General features: G+C 39.3%; 1 protein-coding gene across 2 annotated transcripts in view; it reads right to left on the bottom strand.

Annotated features, from left to right (window-relative positions):
- tubgcp4 (tubulin, gamma complex associated protein 4) overlaps positions 1-25,533 on the bottom strand; it is a 110,435-nt gene extending 84,902 nt beyond the window's left edge. The window contains exons 1-2 of one of the 2 annotated variants that reach the window (XM_039773377.1): positions 25,318-25,533; positions 8,131-8,259 (exon numbers count right to left, since the gene is read on the bottom strand). Coding sequence is in view for 1 of the 2 variants with exons in the window: in XM_039773376.1 (XP_039629310.1) it covers positions 8,131-8,259; positions 24,576-24,653 (207 nt within the window). In the remaining variant the exon portion in view is untranslated. Of the gene's footprint in view, positions 1-8,130; positions 8,260-24,575; positions 24,760-25,317 lie in introns of those variants that run through there. The other variant, XM_039773376.1, reaches the window with a different exon arrangement.
- Positions 25,534-26,051: the final 518 nt, after the last annotated feature.

Genomic DNA, 26,051 nt, shown 5'->3' on the forward strand with positions numbered 1-26,051 from the left:
GTGCAACCCTGAATGGGTGGCATAATTAAACATGTATAACGAAGATTTTTTTTAAAGTTCTGAACACTCCGTGGGTTAAGTTTCTAACTAGTTTTAATTTTACAAAAGACATTTATCGTGTGGTGATTGATTATGTGGAGGAAGAAAAAGGAAGGATAGAAACTGGGGTTTTGGTACATCAGACAGACAGCACGCATGCAATAAAGAAAGCCCGCTCAGAAGAACATTCATGGAATTCTGGGTTCGTGTCTCCAACCACCAGATCACAAACCCAAAACACAATATTTAAGTTAAACCTGTGCGATACCCATTCATACACCCAGGCTTTTGGAGCCTCGTCACAACCTTCAAAGTTCTCTACACTGAACATACACCTGGGGACCCCTTACTGCGAGGGAGCAGCACTACCGCCTCACTACCATGCATGATTAATACCTCCTTTAATGCATTTCACCCTGAAAATGATATCAAGTATACTGTATATCTTAGCATTCTACATTTTCAGAGAGCAGGAATATCATGAGGTGAATGGATTCTGTGCAGTGATCGCTGCCGGCGCCGCGTCTTAGTGCGGAGAAAGTCAATTTAAGCAGCATAGTGATTAACAACTGGATCGGGGAACACTTAACACAAAGCATTTAATGTGCTACATTAACTTCTGATAGCGTTTGAGAAACACTGATTTTAGGATTAAGTTTACTTTACGACATTCTACTTTAATTATAAAATAAACTATGAGAATAAAGTGGAAATGTCGACTTTAATCTCGACATAAGCATCAAAATTAAAGTGGAAATGTCGAGAATAAAGTCAACATGTGGACTTTATTCTCTACATACAGTGCATCCGGAAAGTATTCACAGCACATCACTTTTTCCACATTTTGTTATGTTACAGCCTTATTCCAAAATGGATTAAATTCATTTTTTTCCTCAGAATTCTACACACAACACCCCATAATGACAACGTGAAAAAAGTTTACGTGAGGTTTTTGCAAATTTAAAAAAAATTTTAAAAATTGAGAAAGCACATGTACATAAGTATTCACAGCCTTTGCCATGAAGCTCAAAATTGAGCTCAGGTGCATCCCGTTTCCCCTGATCATCCTTGAGATGTTTTTGAAACTTAATTGGAGTCCACCTGTGGTAAATTCAGTTGATTGGACATGATTTGGAAAGACACACACCTGTCTATATAAGGTCCCACAGTTGACAGTTCATGTCAGAGCACAAACCAAGCATGAAGTCAAAGGAATTGTCTGTAGACCTCCGAGACAGGATTGCCTCGAGGCACAAATCTGGGAAGTTTGAAACCACCAGGACTCTTCATAGAGCTGGCCGGCCATCTAAAATGAGCGATCGGGGAGAAGGGCCTTAGTCAGGGAGGTGACCAAGAACCCGATGGTCACTCTCGGGCTCCAGTGGTCCTCTGTGGAGAGAGGAGAGCCATCCAGAAGGACAAACATCTCTGCAGCAATCCACCAATCAGACTTTTATGGTAGAGTGGCCAGACGGAAGCCACTCCTTAGTAAAAGGCACATGGCAGCCCGTCTGGAGTTTGCAAAAAGGCACCTGAAGGACTCACAGACAATGAAAAACAAAATTCTCTGGTCTGATGAGACAAAGATTGAACTCTTTGGTGTGAATGCCAGGCTTCACATTTGGAGGAAACCAGGCACAGCTCATCACCAGGCCAATACCATCCCTACAGTGAAGCATGGTGGTGGCAGCATCATGCTGTGGGGATGTTTTTCAGCAAAAGGAACTGGGAGACTAGTCAGGATAAAGGGAAAGATGACTGAAGCAATGTACAGAGACATCCTGGATGAAAATCTGCTCTAGAGTGCTCTTGACCTCAGACTTGGGCGACGGTTCATCTTTCAGCAGGACAACAACCCTAAGTACACAGCCAAGATATCAAAGGAGTGGCTTCAGGACAACTCTGTGAATGTCCTTGAGTGGCCCAGCGACAGCCCAGACTTGAATCCAATTGAACATCTCTGGAGAGATCTTAAAATGGCTGTGCACCAACGCTTCCCATCCAGCCTGATGGAGCTTGAGAGGTACTACAAAGAGGAATGGGCGAAACTGGCCAAGGATAGGTGTGCCAAGCTTGTGGCATCATATTCAAAAAGACTTGAGGCTGTAATTACTGCCAAAGGTGCATCGACAAAGTATTGAGCAAAGGCTGTGAATACTTATGTACATGTTATTTCTCAATTTTTTATTTTTAATAAATTTGCAAAAACCTCACATAAACTTTTTTCACGCTGTCATTATGGGGTGTTGTGTGTAGAATTCTGAGGAACAAAATGAATTTAATCCATTTTGGAATAAGGTTGTAACATAACAAAATGTGGAAAAAGTGATGCGCTGTGAATACTTTCCGGATGCACTGTATAGTTGTTTTTTTCTTCCTTATGTCCGTATTTTATTTTCTTCACTGTGGCCCTAATATGCATCTGTAGGGCTAAACCACAAACAGCATTATAAATGCAAGTTGCAGTTTTATTATGTACTAGCAAAATACCCATGCTTCGCAGCGGTGAAGTACTGCCTTAAAATTTTTATTAAGAAGAAAATTAAACTTTTTTAAACTGAGCGAAAATATACCAATAATTATTTGTTAAAGATCTCTTTGTACACAACATTGTCAGTTCGGCCCTCCGGCTGTAATATGACCAAGCTGTGCGCTGAGCTTACTCTTCAGCATGCAACATACAGTTGGCCATGTGAAAAGTAATTTTGTTTCAAATCTCACAGCTTGGATTGCTGCTGTCATAATCGGTTTGAGTTTCATGGTTTGTTTCAATTACGACAGTATTTGCAGGACTTGTGTTGAAGTGACATTCGGCATCTGTCAAGCGTTGTAAGCATACAACCAGTTTCATCGATAACTTCACATCCAGCTTTTGAGAGTTTAAACATTCATAAACATCAAAGGGTCCACTACTGAAATTGTGAATCTAAGATGTTTAAGAGGCATTGGCGGTTGTTGAAAGGTTTAAAATACTTGGCCATTTCGGTACACTTGAAAGCGACAACCGAACAATTCAGCGGCAGCCATCAACTCACATGAAGAAGCATAGGTGAAAGGCTTAAGCATTCCACTCTTATAGTGCTCCTGTGAAGTATAATTATCTCCTGTACCGTCATCAGTCCACACCTTGATTCTGTCCCAGTCATTCAATACATAAGACACAATGTTCCTCTGGATATCAAGAGTGAGCCTGATATGGCCGTGCAATATGTAACACAGAGAATGAAAAAGGCAGGTGCCATCTCTGGGCATGGAAACCACTCGGTAAGTGACAGTTCTTTGATTGATGGTGATCACCTCGATAGACATGTTAATGGGGGTACGGTTGGAACGATAAAGGAAATGGGTACCTGAACAATGTAAAGTAAGTCTAAAATACCAACACAATAATTATAATCGTAATAAACGAACAATAAAACAGCGGAGAAGCCGTGGATTAAATAAAAAGGCTGCATTTATCAGCAAGGAGATGTGAATCCCGTGGCGAAGCAAGAAGGTAACGTAGAGACCGGAGCGACGGACGGCCTTATACATGCAGGCAGCCAACCAAGTGGGAGGCGTTAAGATGGGGGACCCAACGCCACCTCACACGGTGACCAAGGTGCAAGCTATGGACGTATATATGTACGTAAGTAGGATTCAGTTAGCGTTTGGAACCCGCATATCAAGTTTCTTGAAGATAGGCCCATAAGTAACAAAGACCATTGGAATGTTCAATATGGCAGCCGACAGTGGCGTCATACCACCGAAATAAGTACGTACATTGGTTTCGGTTAGCGCAGGGAAGCCGCCTACCAAATTTCGTGAAGATGGGGCCATAAATAAGAAAGTTCAACATGGCGGATGTTGTCGACCGTTATGACTGTTACGCATAGACTTTCGAAATGAAACCTGCTTAACTGTTGTAAGAAAGCTGTAAGGAATTAGCCTGCCAAATTTCAGCCTTCTACCTACACGGGAAGTTGGAGAAATAGTGACGTTGGAAAGTTCAGTATGGCGGCCGACAGTGGCGTCATACCACTGAAATAAGTATGTACATTGGTTTCGGTTAGCGCAGGGAAGCCGGCCACCAAATTTTGTGAAGATGGGGCCATAAATAAGAAAGTTCAACATGGCAGACGTTGTCGACTGTTATGACCGTTACTCGTAGCATTTCGAAATGAAACATGCTTAACTGTTGTAAGAAAGCTGTAAGGAATTAGCCTGCCAAATTTCAGTCTTCTGCCTACATGGGAAGTTGGAGAATTAGTGATGAGTGAGTTGGTGAGTGAATGAGTGAGTGAGCGAGTCAGTCAGTGAGAGCTTTGCCTTTTATTAGTATAGATACAGGTGCCGGTCATAAAATTAGAATATCATGACAAAGTTGATTTATTTCAGTAATTCCATTCAAAAAGTGAAACTTGTAAATTAGATTCATTCATTACACACAGACTGATGTATTTCAAATGTTTTTTTCTTTTAATTTTGATGATTATAACTGATAACTAATGAAAGTCCCAAATTCAGTATCTCGGAAAATTAGAATACTGTGAAAAGGTTCAATATTGAAGACACCTGGTGCCACACTCTAATCAGCTAATTAACTCAAAACACCTGCAAAAGCCTTTAAATGGTCTCTCAGTCTAGTTCTGTAGGCTACACAATCATGGGGAAGACTGCTGACTTGACAGTTGTCCAAATGACAACCATTGACACCTTGCACAAGGAGGGCAAGACACAAAAGGTCAGTGCTAAAGAGGCTGGCTGTTCACAGAGCTCTGTGTCCAAGCACATTAATAGAGAGGTGAAGGGAAGGACAAGATGTGGTAGAAAAAATTGTACAAGCAATAGGGATAACCGCACCCTGGAGAGGATTGTGAAACAAAACCCATTCAAAACTGTGGGGGAGATTCACAAAGAGTGGACTGCAGCTGGAGTCAGTGCTTCAAGAACCACCACACACAGATGTATGCAAGACATGGGTTTCAGCTGTCGCATTCCTTGTGTCAAACCACTCTTGAACAAGAGACAGCGTCAGAAGCATCTCGCCTGGGCTAAAGACAAAACTGCTGCTGAGTGGTCCAAAGTTATGTTCTCTGATGAAAGTAAATTTTGCATTTCCTTTGGAAATCAAGGTCTCAGAGTCTGGAGGAAGAGAGGACAGGCACAGAATCCATGTTGCTTGAGGTCCAGTGTAAAGTTTCCACAGTCAGTGATGGTTTGGGGTGCCGTGTTGGTGTTATGTTGATCCATTGTGTTTTCTGAGGTCCAAGGTCAACGCAGCCGTCTACCAGGAAGTTTTAGACCACTTCATGCTTCCTGCTGCTGACGAACTTTATGGAGATGTAGATTTCATTTTCCAACTGGACCTGGCACCTGCACAAAGTGCCAAAACTACCAGTACCTGGTTTAAGGACCATGGTATCCCTGTTCTTGATTGGCCAGCAAACTCGCCTGACCTTAACCCCATAGAAAATCTATGGGGTACTGTGAAGAGAAAGATGCAATACGCCAGACCCAACAATTCAGAAGAGCTGAAGGCCACTATCAGAGCATCATGGACTCTCATAACACCTGAGCAGTGCCACAGATTGATCAACTCCATGCCACGCCGCATTGCTGCAGTAATCCAGGCCAAAGGAGCCCCAACTAAATATCGAGTGCTGTACATGCTCATACTTTTCATGTTCATACTTTTCAGTTGGCCAACATTTCTAAAAATCCTTTTTTTGCATTGGTCTTAATTGATATTCTAATTTTCCGAGATACTGAATTTGGGACTTTCATTAGTTGTCAATTATAGCTTGAAGCAAGGTACATAATAATGCAGTTTGCCTAAATGATGGTTCAGTTGGTAAAGATGTCATCACCAAGTTGCACTTGTTTTATTTTATTTGGTGAATACTGTGTAATACACCTGGGCTTGAAGTCTTGAAGTAATAGTGCAACTATCAGTAATACTACTATTATTTATTTTATTGTTATTATTTATTAGTTTAAATATTATGCTGTTTAATGATGGTAAAGTTGTTTAGAAAGTCACCTTACCGTGTCAGTGGACAGAGATTGTTAACATTAACAGAAAGTGTACTTGGTTTACAAAAAAATATTTACTATTTATTCCTTTTCTAAGACATGTTCAGTGCAATACATCTTTTGACAAGCACCTCTGGATATTTTACTAAGTCTAAATGCCTCTTTGGATGGTTGAAAATATGTTGTCAAAATTATACTTTTAAGTTGTTTGCAAAATTTGTTCAATAAAAAGGTTCTATATTTTGACTGCATGTGTCATGCAATGTGATTCCTTCTCTTCATTAGTGCCACCCGCTTGAAAACTATCACTTTATGGGGCCATCCAAACCTGTATTAATACCTGTGAGCACATTGAAATTTTTTTCTTGCACAATGTACAATGTTCATGACAGTGAAATAGGTTATTCTTAGTCAATATACTGCAGTAATTGTAGTGGAAAATGTGGTTAACATCTATTAAGGCAGGGGAAAATAATACACTTGAATACCATGAAACCTTTATAATTTTAAAAAATACCATGATATAGAATTTTGGTCATACCACCAGCACTACTACAATACAATAAAAACATATATTTGATTTGAGTCTATAACACCCAGTGTAAATTCTGGTTACTTGTAAAAGTCAGCACTTTTTTTATTGTTCAGCTTCATTCTGTCAGTGATGTTCACATGGTACAATAAACTTGCCTCTTACTCTCTGAGTTGATGACGTTTATCTCCATTCTTTTCACAAGAGCAACAACTGACCACAGTTGGTGCTTTGGTTGATGCCAGCTCAGAACTATTTGTTGTACTGGCAATCAAAGATACAATGTCCCGTGACCACTATCTGACTACCATGGGGCATTTGCACTTTGGCAAGAAAGACACCCGTGTAGAACGTGTGAAAAACAACAGGTTTACTGCGATTTTGGACATCTGGCAATGTTTTGTTGAGAGCTGTGTTTTGAGCTACAACCCAGGGGCAAAGACTTTCTGAGTCTGTGGTCATAAAGCTAATGGAGCCGTTTCTGGACAAAGGCAGAACTGTAACAACAGACAGCTTCTCGGTGCTTTCACCGGAAAATAGACTGCTGCACCACACCGCAACTCTGCTTAGCAACATAAGTAAAATGGGACTTCCACCTGCAGCTAAAGTCACTTTAGTATGTGAGCAATTCATCATGCTAGTGTTTAAATCTGGCAGTGCCATCAACTCAGAGAGTGAGAGGCAAGTTTGTTGTACCACGTGAACATCACTGACAGAATAAAACTGAATAATAAAAACAAAAATGCTAACCTTTACAAGCAGCCAAAATTTACACCAGGTGTTATAGACTCAAACCAAATGTATGTTTTTATTACATTATAGTAATAATAGTAGTAGCAACTCACTACTCAAAATGCAGAACACTGGGACTCGAACTGGCAACCTTTTGGTTATAAGGCAGCAGTTCTTACCTCTGCAACATCCAAGAATACATATTAACTTTCTGTCGATTGACAATTGAGCTTGGGTTTGTAACTCATTGACAGCAACATGGAAACTGAAGGTTTTTTTTTTTTTTAACTTTAGTTATACTCTTGAATACAACCAAACATGGAAAAAGTTTCCGCTTTAGGTATGTATTCAGCATTTCATGCCTCGCATTTCCATTCATCCTACACTTACACAAATCATTGTAGACGCAGAACAAACACAAAATGCATGTATTCCAAATAACGATATACAGTATTATTTACCCTATACATTTCCAGGCACTTCACTCACAGATAAACACATTTGAGCTGGGAAACCTTTTTGCCCGAGTTGAGTTCAATCGGTGGGGGATGGGATAGCAGGCTGCCTGTGCTGATCAACACATTTGCAAAAGAAAAGACACTCATGGAGAGGTACGAAGGAATTTAAGGTGGTCTGGGATTACAAGCTTTTTTGTAGGCTTCAAAGATTCTAGTGTTAAGAGCAATGTAAAGGGGTGTCTAAAGATATTTCACTAAATACAGATTTTCACTGTATATAATGCTTAGGAACACTACCCTTCCATAAGATGACTGTCAACGATGGAGTAGATTTACAGAAAAAAGATGTCTTACTTGCTGATGTACATGTCCTGTGTGCTGCTCTATGAATTCAGTAAAGCGTATATAGTCAGTTCCCAATTTGCACAGACGATTCAGAACACTGGTCTCACTAGGATGGAGGAAAGGCAGGTCCTGAGACACCTGAATAACAGAGAATATCAAACATTAAGATACAGAGTACAGCTTCAAGTTGAATTCTCATATCTAAACAGAATTTTCCTAAATCCTTAAAAAGAAAAACACATTTGCAACAGTTCTTTTTGCAATAAACAGCTAATTTCATATAGTGCCTACCTTATTAACAGTGTTTGACACTACCATATCTATATTAATAAAAGGCAAAGCCCTCACTCACTCACTCACTCACTCACTCATCACTAATTCTCCAACTTCCCGTGTGGGTGGAAGGCTGAAATTTGGCAGGTTCATTCCTTACAGCTTCCTTACAAAAGTTGGGCAGGTTTTATATCGAAATTCTACGCGTAATGGTCATAACTGGAAGCAGTTTTCTCCATTTACTGTAATGGAGATGAGCTTCAACGCCGTGGGGGCGGAGTTTCGTGTGACATCATCACGCCTCCCATGTAATCACGCAGTACATAGAAAACCAGGAAGACCTCAAAAAAGCGCTGAAGAAAACATGCATTATATAATTGAGAAGGCAGCGAAACAATAAGAAGCGAGCGAGTGACATATACAACCATATTCATGAGTTCTGCTACTTCACAAACAAAGCACGATGTAAACCTACACTTTAAATTAAGTTCATAGACAGGCTGCCGCTGGCGCTTTGTAATTTAGTGCCTGCCCATATAAGGCCGTCCGTCAGCGGCAATCCAATAGCAAACTGCCACTAAATATTCACGGGTGAAGGACTGTGCTTATGGAGAGGAAGATGAGATGGTCAGGGTGGTGTTTGACACAAACTCAGCGAAACTGCGAGAGAAAGTTTTAAGTGCCAGGACTAAGGTAACATTAAATACAGCCATGGACATAGCACGAGATGGCACCAGCACAGCTGGGAACCTTTGATGCATGTACACCGAAGCTGCTCACGTGAACTGACGCAGTGCACAGATAAAAGCAACAGTTCCAAAGAGCTGAACAAAACCGAATTACACAATTGAAAAGGCAGCAAAAAATATGAAGCGTCTGATACATACAAGCATATTCATAAATCCAAAACAAAGCACACGTTGGAAAAAGTCAATGTCCCGCTAAAGGAAGACAGTGTAAAAAACCCGTGCATGCAGTGTGTCAGGTCTCAGATAAAGAAGAAGACGAGCTGTTTATTGATGCAGTAAGAAACGAATCGATGAATGAAACCTGTCATCTTTACAACGATTGACAAACACGGAATGTAACTTGAACACAACACATCCTACAAATACGAACCTGATTGAAAGAAATAATGATAATCAAATCCTTGATGACAGCAACACTCAGTAACACTCACAAAACAAATACTGTATATTGACAGTCATGTTACGTTATTTTTAAAATGTTCCCTTTTCTTTTTCTAGCTTTTTTAACACACTACTTCTCCGCTGCGATACGCGGGTATATATATATGTATATATATATATATATCCCGATCTACATACTCGAATAATGGATACTTTATTCGCCATCAATGATTGTTTTGGTAAAGCCATACTCAGTGTATTCATTAGATGAACGGTAAAAAGTAAGAGCGAGGGAGGATGACTTATTGAGGCATGCAGGCTGTAGTGCGCGTCAACTCTATCTGTGTCATACTCATATGTGTCAAACTCAAGGGCCGCGGGCCACATCCGCCCGCGTAATTATATCCGCCCCGAGATCATTTTATATACTGTATTATTGTTATTAAAGCCCGGTATATGAAGCGCTGGTAACACAATAAACTACAGATCCCATAATGCAGCGCTTCAGCTGCCTTGCCGAACACTTACCGCGTTAATCAAGTCTACCTTATGATGCTGCAAGTTATTGCGAAGCTAGCTCACACGATGCTGAAGAGAAAAGTTGATTCTGAAAATAGAGCCTTTAAAAACCGATGGGAGGCTGAGTATATGTTTACTGAACCCGTGTGTCTCATTTGTGGAGCTAATGTGGCTGTAATTACAGAATTTAATCTAAGACGGCACTATGACACAAAACATCAGGGTAACCTGAAAGACCTGAATGCAATGCAGAAGATACAGAAAGCAGAAGAATTAAATAAGAATCTGACACTTCAGCGGACGTTTTAACCCGTGCACAATCACAAAGTGATTTCAAGTGAAGCTGCTTTTATGGGAGACACAAATGCACCAGTGCAACTTGCCCCACTTTCCCTGTTGCCAAGTAATGTTGAACCAAGTCGTCACTACGGTGTTCCCAAATACGCACTTTGCTGATAAACTGAGCGCACTGAGTTTGCACGGCGCTTTGGTGACTTTGAAGAACAAAAAAAGTCCGTCTACATGCGGCTCGAACCTTGTGCATGTTTGGTAGCACATATCTGTGTGAGAAGCTCTTCTCAGTGATAAAGACTAACAAAACAGCACACAGGAGTCGCCTCACTGATGAGCACCTGCAATCCATCCTGAGAATCTCCACAACACAGAACCTCACACCAAACAGAAACGAACTTGTTGCCAAAAAAAGATGCCAGGCGTCCAGCTCTAAAATGACATATGAGCAAAGACAACTGAATGATTTGATTTGTTATTGCTGAAAGGAACACATTTTATTTATATTTCCAGGTTTTGTTATGCAGCATGTTCATATTTGAATTTGTATAATTTTGACAGGATATATTTTTATGGAGAGCAAAATCTTTTGGGATATTTAAAATCTAAGTTTATTTTTTATATAAAATTACATAAGAGTAAAGAAATTTGAATGTTTGTTCTTTTAACGTTTACTTTATTTCTAACTTGTATAATTTAGACAGGATATATTTTTATGGAGAGCAAAATATTATAAGTTGTTTAAGGTTTGAGTTGATTTATTCAGAAATAATATTCCTGTCTGTTTTACCATTCCTACCAAAGATATTTCTGTCGACTAAATAAAAATTCCTTCTATTTAAAATTTAAATAGAACTTGAACAAATACGATAGTTCATAATATCCACGCAGACTTGCACGTAACAGCGGGCGGGAGTTATCTGTTTTAACAAGCAGCGTATTGCACTGATACGAAATAGCTGTGCGTGAATATATGTGTGTATATGTGTGTATGTATATGTATATATGTAGATATATATGTATGTATATATGTGTGTGTGTGTATATATATGTGTATATGTATAAATATGTATATATATATGTTTGTGTGTGTGTGTAAATATATATGACAGCAATACTCATCACTCACAACAGTGACAAAACAATTACATTGACAATCATGTTACGTTATTTTCAAAATGTTTCCTTTTCTTTTCATTGCTTCTTTAACACACTACTCTCCATGTAAGCTGGTATTTTGCTAGTATATATATATATATATGTATATGTGTATATGTGTGTGTATATATATATATATATATATATATATATATATATATATATATATATATACACATACATACATACATACATATATATATATATATATATATATTATATATACTGCTCAAAAGAATTAAAGGAACACTTTTTAATCAGAGTATAGCATAAAGTCAATGAAACTTATGGGATATTAATCTGGTCAGTTAAGTAGCAGAGGGGTTGTTAATCAGTTTCAGCTGCTGTGGTGTTAATGAAATTAACAACAGATGCACTAGAGAGGCAACAATGAGATGGCCCCCAAAACAGGAAATGTTTAACAGGTGGAGGCCACTGACATTTTTCCCTCCTCATCTTTTCTGACTGTTTCTTCACTAGTTTTACATTTGGCTGCAGTCAGTGTCACTACTGGTAGCATGAGGCGATACCTGGACCCTACAGAGGTTGCACAGGTAGTCCAACTTCTCCAGGATGGCACATCAATACGTGTCATTGCCAGAAGGTTTGCTGTGTCTCCCTGCACAATCTCAAGGGCATGGAGGAGATTCTAGGAGACAAGCAGTTACTCTAGGAGAGCTGGAGAGGGCCATAGAAGGTCCATAACCCATCAGCAGGACCAGTATCTGCTCCTTTGGGCAAGGGGGACAGGATGAGCACTGCCAGAGCCCTACAAAATGACCTCCAGCAGGCCCCTGGTGTGAATGTCTCTGACCAAACAACCAGAAAGACTTTATGAGGGTGACCCAAGGGCCCCATGTCCTCTAATGGGCCCTGAGCTCACTGCCCAGCAGCATGCAGCTCGATTGGCATTCGCCATAGAATACCAGAATTGGCAGATGCACCACTGGTGCCCTGTGCTTTTTACAGATGAGAGCAGGTTCACCCTGAGCACGTGACAGAAGTGAAAGGGTCTGAAGAAGCCATGGAGAACATTCAGCACGAGCAGTTTGGTGGTGGGTTAATGATTGTCTGGGGAAGCATATCCATGGAGGGTCACACAGACCGCTACAGGCTTGACAAAGGCACCTTGGCTGCCATTAGGTATCAGGATGAAATCCTTGGACCCATTGTCAGACCCTATGCTGGTACAGTGGCTCCTGGTGCACGACAATTCCTGGCCTCATGTGGTGAGAGTATGCAGGCAGTTCCTGGAGGATGAAGGAATTGATACCATTGACTGGCCACCACACTTTCCTGACCTAAATCCAATAGAACACCTCTGGGACATTATGTTTTAGTCCATCCAATGCCACCAGGTTGCACCTCAGACTGTCCAGGAGCTCAGTGATGCCCTGGTCCAGATCTAGGAGGAGATCCCCCACAACACCATCTGTCATCTCATTAGAAGCATGCACCGATGTTGTCAGGCATGTATACAAGAACACAGGGGCCATACAAAGTGCTGTGTACAATTTTTAATTGCTGCAATTAAATTTTGGCAAAATGGACTAGCCTGCCACATAATTCTTTCACTCTGATTTTTGGGGCGTCTTTGAATTCAGGGCTCTGTAGGTTGATCATTTTCATCAAACGATGTGGCATCCTTTCGTTCCTAACACATTACCCAGTCTATATCAGTATAGATATCCAGGAGGATTTCTTTTTCCCATTGAGATCTGATGTGTTTTCAAAGTGTTCCTTTAATTTTTTTGAGCAGTTTATATATATATATATTAGAGATATATATATATATATATATATATATATATTAGATATATATATATATTAGATATATATATATATTAGATATATATATATTAGAGATATATATATATATATGAGAGATATATATATCTGCGGTGGGTTGGCACCCTGCCCAGGATTGGTTCCTGCCTTGTGCCCTGTGTTGGCTGGGATTGGCTCCAGCAGACCCCCGTGACCCTGTATTCGGATTCAGCGGGTTAGGAAATGGATGGATGGATATATATATTAGATATATATATATATATATATATATATATATATATATTAGATATATATATATATATATATATATATATATATATATATATATATATATATATATATATATATATATATTCATATATTCACCTAAAGGATTATTAGGAACACCTGTTCAATTTCTCATTAATGCAATTATCTAATCAACCAATCACATGGCAGTTGCTTCAATGCATTTAGGGGTGTGGTCCTGGTTAAGACAATCTCCTGAATTCCAAACTGAATGTCAGAATGGGAAAGAAAGGTGATTTAAGTAATTTTGAGCGTGGTATGGTTGTTGGTGCCAGACAGGCCGGTCTGAGTATTTCACAATCTGCTCAGTTACTGGGATTTTCATGCACAACCATTTCTAGGATTTACAAAGAATGGTGTGAAAAGGGAAAAACATTCAGTATGCGGCAGTCCTGTGGGCAAAAATGCCTTGTTGATGCTAGAGGTCAGAGGAGAATGGGCCGACTGATTCAAGCTGATAGAAGAGCAACATTGACTGAAATAACCACTCGTTACAACCGAGGTATGCAGCAAAGCATTTCTGAAGCCACAACACACACAACCTTGAGGCGAATGGGCTACAACAGCAGAAGACCCCACCGGGTACCACTCATCTCCACTACAAATAGGAAAAAGAGGCTACAATTTGCACAAGCTCACCAAAATTGGACAGTTGAAGACTGGAAAAATGTTGCCTGGTCTGATCGCCTCGATTTCTGTTGAGACATTCAAATGGTAGAGTCAGAATTTGGCATAAACAGAATGAGAACATGGATCCATCATGCCTTGTTACCACTGTGCAGGCTGGTGGTGGTGTAATGGTGTGGGGGATGTTTTCTTGGCACACTTTAGGCCCCTTAGTGCCAATTGGGCATCGCTTAAATGCCACGGGCTACCTGAGCATTGTTTCTGACCATGTCCATCCCTTCATGACCACCATGTACCCATCCTCTGATGGCTACTTCCAGCAGGATAATGCACCATGTCACAAAGCTCGAATCATTTCAAATTGGTTTCTTGAACATGACAATGAGTTCAGTGTACTAAAATGGCCCCCACAGTCACCAGATCTCAACCCAATAGAGCATCTTTGGGATGTGGTGGAACGGGAGCTTCGTGCCCTGGATGTGCATCCCACAATTCTCCATCAACTGCAAGATGCTATCCTATCAATATGGGCCAACATTTCTAAAGAATGTCTTCAGCACCTTGTTGAATCAATGCCACATAGATATATATATGCCTTAATTCTATCTATCTATCTATATATATCTATATATATCTATATATATATATATATATATATATTATATCTATATCTATATATACACTGCTCAGAAAAATTAAAGGAACACTTTAAAGAAACACATTAGATACATCAGATCTCAATATGAAGTTGGATATCTATACAAATAACGACAGGGCAATGTCTTAGGAACAAAAGGATGCCAAGTCTTTTAATGGAAATAAAAGTTTTCTGCCTACAGAGGGCTCAATTGTGTAGACACCCTAAAATCAGAGTGAAATGAAGATGTGGCAGGCTAGTCCATTTTTCAAAAACTTAATTTCTGCTACTCAAAATGCTTTTCAGTATCTTGTGTGGCCCCCACGAGCTTGTATGCATGCTTGACAACGTCGGGCATGCTCCTAATGAGACGACGGATGGTGTCTTGTGGCATTTCCTCCCAGATCTGTATGACGGCATCCCTGAGCTGTTGTACAGTCTGAGGAGCAACCTGGTGGCGTCTAATGGACCGAAACATAATGTCCCACAGATGTTCTATTGGGTTTAAGTCAGGGGATCGTGAAGGCCATTCAATTGTTTCAATTCCTTCATCCTCATCAGGTACTGCCTGCATACTCTTGCCACATGAGGCCGGGCATTGTCGTGCATTAGGAGGAAACCAGGACCTACTGCACCAGCGTAGGGTCTGACAATGGGTTCAAGGATTTCATCTCGATACCTTATGGCAGTCAGAGCACCATTTCCTACGCAGTAGATGTCTGTGCGTCCCTCCATGGATATGCCTCCCCAGACCATCACTGACCCACCACCAAACCTGTCATGTTGAGCGACGTTGCAGGCAGCATATCGTTCTCCTTGTCTTCTCCAGACTCTTTCCGTCTATCACAGCTGCTCAGGGTGAACCTGCTCGCGTCTGTAAAAGTACAGGGCCAGTGGCGGACTTGCCAATTCTGGTGTTCTTGAGCAAATTAGTCGAGCTCCACGGTGCTGGGCAGTGAGCACAGGGCCCACTACAGGCTGTCGGGCCCTCAGGCCATCTTCATGAAGTCTGTTCCTGATTGTTTGGGTAGAGACATTCACACCAGTGGCCCTCTGGAGGTCATTCTGTAGGGCACGAGCAGTGCTCAGCCTGTTCCGCCTTGCACAAAGGAGCAGGTATCGGTCCTGCTGATGGGTTGAGGACCTTCTACGGCCCTGTCCAGCTCTCCAAGAATAACAGCCAGTCTCCTGAAATCTCCTCCATGTTCTGGAGATTGTGCTGGGAGACACATTAAACCTTCTTGCTGCAGCACGTGTGGATGTGCCATCCTGGAGAGGTTGGACAACCTGTGCAACTTCTGTAGGGTTAAGGAATCATCTCATACTGCCAGTAGAGATGATTACTCAAGCCAAAACCAGCACGAGTGGAAAACCAGCCAAAAAAGATCAAGAGGGAGAAACTTGAAATGACCTCCACATGTAAAACCAGTCCTGTTTTGAGGGTTTTCTAATTGTTGCCACTTTAGTGCACCTGTCGTTAAGTCCATGAACACCAATACAGCTGAAAGTGATTAACAATGACCTCAGCTGCTTAACCAACCAGAAAATGATCAGACAGGTTTAATTGATTTCATGCCAGGCCCAATAAAAAAAGTGTTCCTTTAATTTTTGTGAGCAGTATAGATAGATAGATAGATAGATAGATAGATAGATAGATAGATAGATAGATAGATAGATAGATAGATAGATAGATAGATAGATAGATAGATAGATAGATAGATAGATAGATAGATAGATAGATAGATAGATAGATAGTGTTTTGATTTGGGAAAATGGTTCAAGGGATTAGAACATAAGTAGGCAAAGAATCAGAGAGAAGAGGTCCGTTACTTAAATAAAATTTACTTATTCAATTATAACATATAAATACATATGAATGGGTTATAGAAATAAATATATATGCTTAAAGAGACAAACTTATACTTACAGTAACATACATACATACAGTAACATACATCAAAAGACCCAGAGCCATCATCCTAGACCAGTAGACTGAGGGAGCCCGCATGTCAGTCTCGTCAGAGGATCAACCCATGTGCCTTTTATCAGATAAGACCGGGCGGTTGCGCCTTTCCCCACGGTTGAGCATCCAAAGAAACTGAGGGCGGAACCTTCCCTTATATACTAATTAGATGTCCTTGCCCAAAAGCGGCCTACGTGGAAGCAGTGTATGCAGAAGTGATCAGTTTCTCACACCCCCTCCTTCCACGGGACACGGCGCTATGTTTTTCTTCTACTCGGCCTTGAGACTAGTGCTTGATACCAGAAGACACAGTAATATGCTTACATGTGAAAAAGCTTCTCAAGTGAAAACAACTCCTTACATAGCCATGGCTGTATCTTTAGAACATTCCCGGCTGTTTCTCCCAAAACATTATTAATGCAGCTGGGTTTCGCGCTGAGCGACCAACGCCCATCTGCTCTCTTGATCCCCCCCTCTCTTTAGAAAAATCCTTCCATTACAGATAGATAGATAGATAGATAGATAGATAGATAGATAGATAGATAGATAGATAGATAGATAGATAGATAGATAGATAGATAGATAGATAGATAGATAGATAGATAAAAAGTAACCATTTTCAAAATTAGGACTCTTAAGTATTTTGTAAACTATAGAAAAAAAAATCAAAAATCTGTTAAGTAGTTCTCTCGTGAAAAGCGGACAGACATACACAGACTGTTTAAGTGAGTATTATATTAAGTAAAAAGTTTTATATTAGGTCAGTGAATAATTATCATACAACGTTTAAATTCTGCAACTAAAAATTAAACAACACCTGTAGTGTAAATTTTAAAACAAAAAACGGTAACAATTTATTATGGGATTTGAAGCTTATATATGACTGTTGATGCACAAGCTTCACTAAAACAATAAAATTATCAATTTAAAGAAAAAAAAATCTATATAGAGATCGACTGATCCTAATACAGTAAAAAGGAACTGTGATCAGCATCAGCACTTAAAACCCTGATCGGAGCATCCCTACTTTATTTTCAGTGTTTATGTTAAGTTTTATAGCAGGATCAAAAGGCCACCAGGTCATTACTTGTTTATGATCATATTGGTATGGTCATGTTTTATTGCCTTTCAGCATTTTTAGTTCAACCACATATTGCAAAATTATATTTAAACATTTTTGTACATATTATGGAAATTTAACATTTTTAAATAAAAGAACCCTTCCTAAGGAGTAATAACAGTATCAGACAGCACACCAATTTTTGAGAAGATTTTCTTTTCAAACAAATCCTCTTTTTTAATCTTAGGAACCTTTAAAATCAAAACTATAATTTACATAATAAAGAAATATGCATTAGAAAAACATAATACACCACCACTAATGTACTCAAATCCAGAAATGAATGAGCATGGTTCTAATTTTACCCTTTTTGAACCTACTTGTGCTTTTGTGCTGAACATCTTAACACTGCAGCTAACTGCAGTCCTGTCTAGGACTTATTATTGCCAACCACACAGTCTCACCAGGATAAGCTCCAGTAACATTTAACTGGAATAGAAGAGTCAGAAAACCCAGCAAAAGGGGTGAATCATTTTCAGAAGCAATTAACAAGGGTAAACCACAAAAAATGCAATAAAAAAATTAAAAATGTATTTCATTTTTGTTTTAAAACTAGTGCATTAGGTTCTTTTTGATTTTTTTCTCTTTTTTGTGTGTATGAAAGCAAACCTCAGAAAGGAACTGAATAATTATATAATTATATAATAAATATATATATACACTAGCAAAATACCCGCGCTTCGCAGCGGAGAAGTAGTGTGTTTAAGAAGTAATGAAAAAGAAAAGGAAACATTTTGAAAATAACGTAACATGATTGTCAATGTAATTGTTTTCTCACTGTTATGAGTGTTACTGTTATATACATATATATATACACATACATACATACATACATATACATATATATATATATATATATATATATATATATATATATATATATATATACAGTGGTGTGAAAAACTATTTGCCCCCTTCCTGATTTCTTATTCTTTTGCATGTTTGTCACACAAAATGTTTCTGATCATCAAACACATTTAACCATTAGTCAAATATAACACAAGTAAACACAAAATGCAGTTTTAAATGATGGTTTTATTATTTAGGGAGAAAAAATCCAAACCTACATGGCCCTGTGTGAAAAAGTAATTGCCCCCTGAATCTATTAACTGGTTGGGCCACCCTTAGCAGCAATAACTGCAATCAAGTGTTTGCGATAACTTGCAATGAGTCTTTACCGCTCTGGAGGAATTTTGGCCCACTCATCTTTGCAGAATTGTTGTAATTCAGCTTTATTTGAGGGTTTTCTAGCATGAACCACATTTTTAAGGTCATGCCATAGCATCTCAATTGGATTCAGGTCAGGACTTTGACTAGGCCACTTCAAAGTCTTCATTTTGTTTTTCTTCAGCCATTCAGAGGTGGATTTGCTGGTGTGTTTTGGGTCATTGTCCTGTTGCAGCACCCAAGATCGCTTCAGCTTGAGTTGACGAACAGATGGCGGACATTCTCCTTGAGGATTTTTTGGTAGACAGTAGAATTCATGGTTCCATCTATCACAGCAAGCCTTCCAGGTCCTGAAGCAGCAAAACAACCCCAGACCATCACACTACCACCACCATATTTTACTCTTGGTATGATGTTCTTTTTCTGAAATGCTGTGTTCCTTTTACGCCAGATGTAATGGGACATTTGCCTTCCAAAAAGTTAAACTTTTGTCTCATCAGTCCACAAGGTATTTTCCCAAAAGTCTTGGCAATCATTGAGATGTTTCTTAGCAAAATTGAGACGAACCCTAATGTTGTTTTTGCTTAACAGTGGTTTGCGTCTTGGAAATCTGCCATGCAGGCCATTTTTGCCCAGTCTCTTTCTTATGGTGGAGTCGTGAACACTGACCTTAATTGAGGCAAGTGAGGCCTGCAGTTCTTTAGATGTTGTCCTGGGGTCTTTTGTGACCTCTCGGATGAGTCGTCTCTGCGCTCTTGGGGTAATTTTGATCGGCCGGCCACTCCTGGGAAGGTTCACCACTGTTCCATGTTTTTGCCATTTGTGGATAATGGCTCTCACTGTGGTTCGCTGGAGTCCCAAAGCTTTAGAAATGGCTTTATAACCTTTACCAGACTGATAGATCTCAATTACTTCTGTTCTCATTTGTTCCTGAATTTCTTTGGATCTTGGCATGATGTCTAGCTTTTGAGGTGCTTTTGGTCTACTTCTCTGTGTCAGGCAGCTCCTATTTAAGTGATTTCCTGATTAAAAAAGGTGTGGCAGTAATCAGGCCTGGGGGTGGCTACGGAAATTGAACTCAGGTGTGATACACCACAGTTAGGTTATTTTTTAACAAGGGGGCAATTACTTTTTCACACAGGGCCATGTAGGTTTGAATTTTTTCTCCCTAAATAATAAAACCATCATTTAAAAACTGCATTTTGTGTTTACTTGTGTTATATTTGACTAATGGTTAAATGTGTTTGATGATCAGAAACATTTTGTGTGACAAACATGCAAAAGAATAAGAAATCAGGAAGGGGGCAAATAGTTTTTCACACCACTGTATATATACACACATAAAACGTATGACTTCCACTCTTACGTGCACATAGTGCTGCATGGGTATTATGAACTATCTTATCTGTTAAAGTTCCATTTAAATTTTAAATATAAGTAATTTTATAGTCATCATTGTGTACATTTTTCTTCACCATAGAAATTTAAAGACTTCAACTTACATTCCTACCAAAGATATTTCTGTCGACTAAATAGAACCTACTTATATCCAAATAGAACTTGAAAAGATATATTTTTTTGAATCTGATCACGCATTTTAGATCGACTTGACGCGCACCACATCGAGCCCGCGTGCTATTGTCCTGTCGCCTGCCTGCCTCAATAAGTCACCTCGCTCTTACTTTTTTACCTATTAATTTAATCATGGCTAGTCGCGAAAAAATTTGAAAATGGAAGGAGGATCACACCGAGTATGGCTTTACCAAAACAATTATTGATGGCGAATAAAGTATTCATTATTAATAAAGCTTCAATTGGTGATCTGTTTTTCTGCGTTAACCTCATATTTTTTCATACTTCTCAAACCAAGGGGGTGCGAAATTGGCCTCGTCAGTCACAGGAGGTGTGAGGGTAAACTGAATCAGGAAGCGCTGATATATATGTGTGTGTGTGTATGTATATATATATATATATATATATATATATATATATATAAAAATAGTTTTACTGTCAAATAATGCAAAGAGTACGCGACACGTGTTTCGCCCTAATTCTGGGCTATATATAGCAAAATACCCGCGCTTTGCAGCGGAGAAGTAGTATGTTAAAGAAGATATGAAAAAGAAAATGGAACATTTTAAAAATAACATGATTGTCAATGTAATTGTTTTGTGACTGTTATGAGTGTTGCTGTCATCAAGGATTTGATTATCATTATTTCTTTCAATCAGGTTTGTATTTGGAGGATGTGTTGTGTTCAAATTACATTCCGTGTTTGTCAACCGTTGTAAAGATAATAGGTTTCATTCATCGATTCCTTTCTTACTGCATTAATAAACAGCTCGCCTTCCTCTTTATCTGAGACGCGACACACTGCATGCACAGGTTTTTTTTACACTGTCTTCCTTTAGCTGGACATTAGCTAAGACCCGGTACTTAAAAGTTTCTCTCGCAGTTTCGCTGAGTTTGTGCCAAACACCAGTACTGCCCTTCACCTGTGAATATTTAGCGGTAGAGTGTTTCTATTGGATTGCCAGTGACGGACGGCGTTATATGGTCAGGCACTGAATTATGTAGGGGGCGTAACTCCGCCTCACACAGCGACCGAGCTGCGGCTATGGCCGGTATATATGTACAGAAGTAGGTCCCAGTTATGACCGTTACACGTAAAATTTTGAAATGAAACCTGCCTAATGTTTTGTAAGTAAGCTGTAAGGAATGAGCCTGCCAAATTTCAGCCTTCTACCTACACGGGAAGTTGGAGAATTAGTGATGAGTGAGTCAGTCAGTCACTGAGGGCTTTGCCTTTTATTAGTATAGATACTTAAACAAAAACTATAAAATTTATATAAAAAAAAAAAAAAAGTGAAAATAAATAACAAAAAGTTTTTGCAAGGAACAAAAATCAAAACACTGAGGTATGAAATTATGCAAATCTAAAAAACTGCAATCTAATTTTAGCAAAAATTACTTCAACCCTTATAGAGAAAAGCCAAGCAAAATGACAACTTTTATTGGCTAACTAAAAAGATTACAATATGCAAGCTTTGGAGGCAACTCAGGCCCCTTCTTCAGGAAAGATGTAATACAGAAACTGGAGTTCCCTGTGTTTATATACACTCTAGGACAAGAAACAACATTGGTAAATCTTTAAATAAAAAATCTTAAATGTAAAAAATTAATATATTCATTCAGGCTAGGTTTAATTTAACAAGAGAGAGAAGAACAATGTATGGTCAAGATCTTTGGATAAGATAACTGCCGAACAAAGTCTTTTGAAGTTTCTAATGAGTTTTTCAAAATCCACCCTTATAGTAGCCCATTTTACATACAAGACTATTCCTTGAATACCAATGAATTGCCAAATCAAAGATACTGTATGTTGTAGTAGTTTAAGCTGTAGTACCTGTCTTTTGTAATAGGCAAAGTCATATGTTAAATAGTTTTATTTTGGCACAGTTGTGAACTTCACTATCTTCTTATATAATACGCTACATTGGCTGACCGTTTGTCTGTCCAGGATTTAAAATCACCTGTAGCTCGCAAACCACTTGGCCTGAAATTTGGTATACATATATTACGTGACTTCGACTATCCACTTTCGGGGTGATGATTGACCTCCAAGGTCAAAGGTCAACCCAGGAAGGTCAAGGTCAAAAATCAAATAACCTGTAGCCTGAAATTTGGTATACATATGCTATGCTGAAACTCTGCACTACAGCTTTATATTAAAAGCAAAGAGTTTTGAAATTATTACTCTTTTTATTTTTATTTTATTTTACTGTAGAAACAACTCTCAGCGGGCAGCACGGTGGCGCAGTGGAGTTTGCATGTTCTCCCTGTGTCAGCGTGGGTTTCCTCCCACAGTCCCAAGACATGCAGGTTAGATGTACTGGCGATCCTAAATTGTCCCGTGTGTGTGTGTGTGTGTGCGCCCTGCGGTGGGCTGGCGCCCTGCCCAGGATTTCTTCCTGCCTTTCACCCTGTGTTGGCTGGGATTGGCTCCAGCAGACCCCCGTGAGCCTGTGTTAGGATATAGCGGGTTGGAAAATGACTGACTGACTGACTGACTGACTCTCGGCAGCAGGGTGGCCGCACAGCACCGTTCTCATCCCTACCACCTTCGGCGTCACTCCCCCTACCTCTTCATATCTTAAATCATTGTCAACGAAGGTCAAGGGTCAATGGAGTATGGTCAAGTCAAATGTATTTTGCGCCATTACTGTCTAGTTAAAATATAATTGACTGGTGTGGTGTCAGTACATAAATTAATATGACACTTAAACAGCTGCTCCCATTTTAGATTCAGTGTAATTTTTTATTTCTCCTTTTTCTGTGGAGTTTGTTTCCATAACTGTATGAAAATACTAAGCAGTGATAAGCAGTGCAGACACAGCTGCACTAATGCTATTTCAATGTCATATGGATTTATGTGCTGATTGGTTCTCAAGTTTAGTTCTGTGAACCACCTTAACTGGAGGTCCATATTTCAAGCAGTTCTTTTAGCTGGACTCCTGCCTTTATCAATCAGACTGATATTAATTTGTCTGTCATTTTCATGTCAGCTAATAAGTTATAAAATGTGTCTCAGTGGCTTTTCACTAATTTCCAGCACTGCAGTAGATTTAAGGAAGCAAACTTACTAAAACGAATACAGTAAAAGAAAGTTGACATTTAAACTTATGGCTAAAAATTCATGGTATTACATATCATACATCTTAAACCACTTATTATGCAATAACAGTTAGAAGCATATTCTTCTGAATGCAAAATGAGAAAAGAAAAGGTAGCCAACTAAACAAATCAATTAGAAGTAACGCTGACCAAATGATTTTTGAAACTGGTTGGACCAAAAACCTGCTGCCACAGTTGTACCCCTCAACTTAAGAACCTCAGATTTAAATGAAAATATTATGCTGTAGCAGTTTCCTGAATAAAGCAGAAAAAGTGCAGTTAATTAAACAAACAAACAAATGAACCTGCCATAAGAGAAACCTGCGGATTTGTGAAACTGGCTCCTTGATCCTACAGTACACCAGGATAGTGAAACTGGCCGGAACACAAACTTCAACTTACAGTACCCCAGGAGTGAATTTAAGAACCACTGATCTACAGTCTATGGATGGGCGTAACTTACTGCCCATAATTTCAAACATATTTGAAGCGGAAAACCGATTCTCTAAAAAAGGAATCGTATTAGAACTCGTTGAAGTGAACTACAGGTTCACCACAAATACTCCGAGCTACTAATAGTAATGATTTGGGTTTTATTTATTGATTAATAAAGGCTATTAAATAGCACTTCAAAATGTAGTATTCTTAATTGTAACCATTTTAGGAAATATTTATTTCCAAACGTCTTGTTCGTCTATGTCGATACATGTAATGAAATAGTGTTTATTTTAAATGTTGATTTTCTTCTCCAAGTCATTTGTTTATCGATTACTAAACGGCTCAAACATTCCTCAAGGCTTATGTAAATACGTTTGTTACCTGCAAACCGGTCCTTTTATTCCATGTAAAAATCGTCCCGGGATAACCACTCAAAGCCAATAATAACTCGTGAATCATGCTAAACCTGAAATGCAAACAGAACCATACGCTTTCTTTTTATCGGAATAGCATTCAAATTGCAACTTTCGTCTACTCAGCCACCAAAGCAACCGTCGCAATTCGATGTCGTCATCCAGTGCATCATAGGAAGTGTAGTCTCTGTAACACAGACATACTGTATATAGATAGATGCCGTATTCACTGTGTTGCCCAGTCGACACGATACGTCAGCGCGTCCGCCCTATTGCGAGTGGCAAAAATGCCATTTAAACTAATACAGGTAGACGTGGAAACCGGGTTTTCTGACGAAAAAACAATAACGTTTAAAACAGTATCGTTTACATACAACAGATTCATTGCTCTGGGAGTTCAAGCGTCTCTCCTGGTGCTCCTCAACTCGGGAATTCTCTTCCCTCTCATATACGTCAGCTCGATTCAATAACACATTTTAAAACTGCCCTCAAAACTTATCTTTTCAAACTGGCATACCAATTGTGAAGTTTGCACTGTTACTGCCAATTATTTTTGTTTGTTTGCCAATTATTGCTTTTTGATTTATCATTCTCCTGTTTTAATTTTACTAATGTTGTTTAATTTTATTGTAAGGTGACCTTGAGTGCTAATATTATAAAACGGGATTTTCTAATGGCCAAATATAACCAAAAAAATTGTTCAGCCTTACCTATGAAATGTAATCCCCTGGGATCTGGTTTGGAGCGTACAGCGATTTGCACAATCCCAAGCAGCACATGCGTGAGGCATCTTTATCCTTTACTTTATTCCACTCGCAATATAGCTGCGACGTTGACGTACGATGCTGTTGATCATGCAGCGTCTAGTAGGCTAATTCTATGTCTATGCTCTGTAGGGCCGGGGTTATACTTAATACGACGCAACGAATGCAGCTGCGGACGCTCCTGCTATGCAAGCGTTGTACTGTTTATACTTGCGCGCGTACTTTACGTAAATCTGAAGGAATCCAGCAGGTGGCAATGCGAGATATTATCACGGTGAGAACAGGTTCGGCTTCGCTGTGTTGTGAATTGCCTGGAATGCCCATTAAATTCCGATCACACCTTACCGTAATATCTCTGAAAAGGATGTTTAATGATTAAATCCATCAGTCCAGGGATTTGTCCATATAAACTAGCATTGGGCAGGAGAGAGAAATAATCCCTGAACAAGGCATCAGCTCATTGCAAGGTGAATACAAGCACTCATATACACTAGCATCATTTTAGTGTAACCAAATCTGCATATATTTGAAAGGAAACCGGAGCACACTGAGGAAACCCAGCAGGAAAACATGTAAACTCCAGGCAGGGAATATCAGCGACATGACTCCCTGCAAGACAGTAGCGCTAACGCTCCGCCACTGTGTCACCCTCATGTGTGTAATTATTAACTGTACTAGCA

Source organism: Polypterus senegalus, chromosome 12 (assembly GCF_016835505.1).
Source record: "Polypterus senegalus isolate Bchr_013 chromosome 12, ASM1683550v1, whole genome shotgun sequence".
NCBI classification, from domain to species: Eukaryota; Metazoa; Chordata; class Cladistia; order Polypteriformes; family Polypteridae; genus Polypterus; species Polypterus senegalus.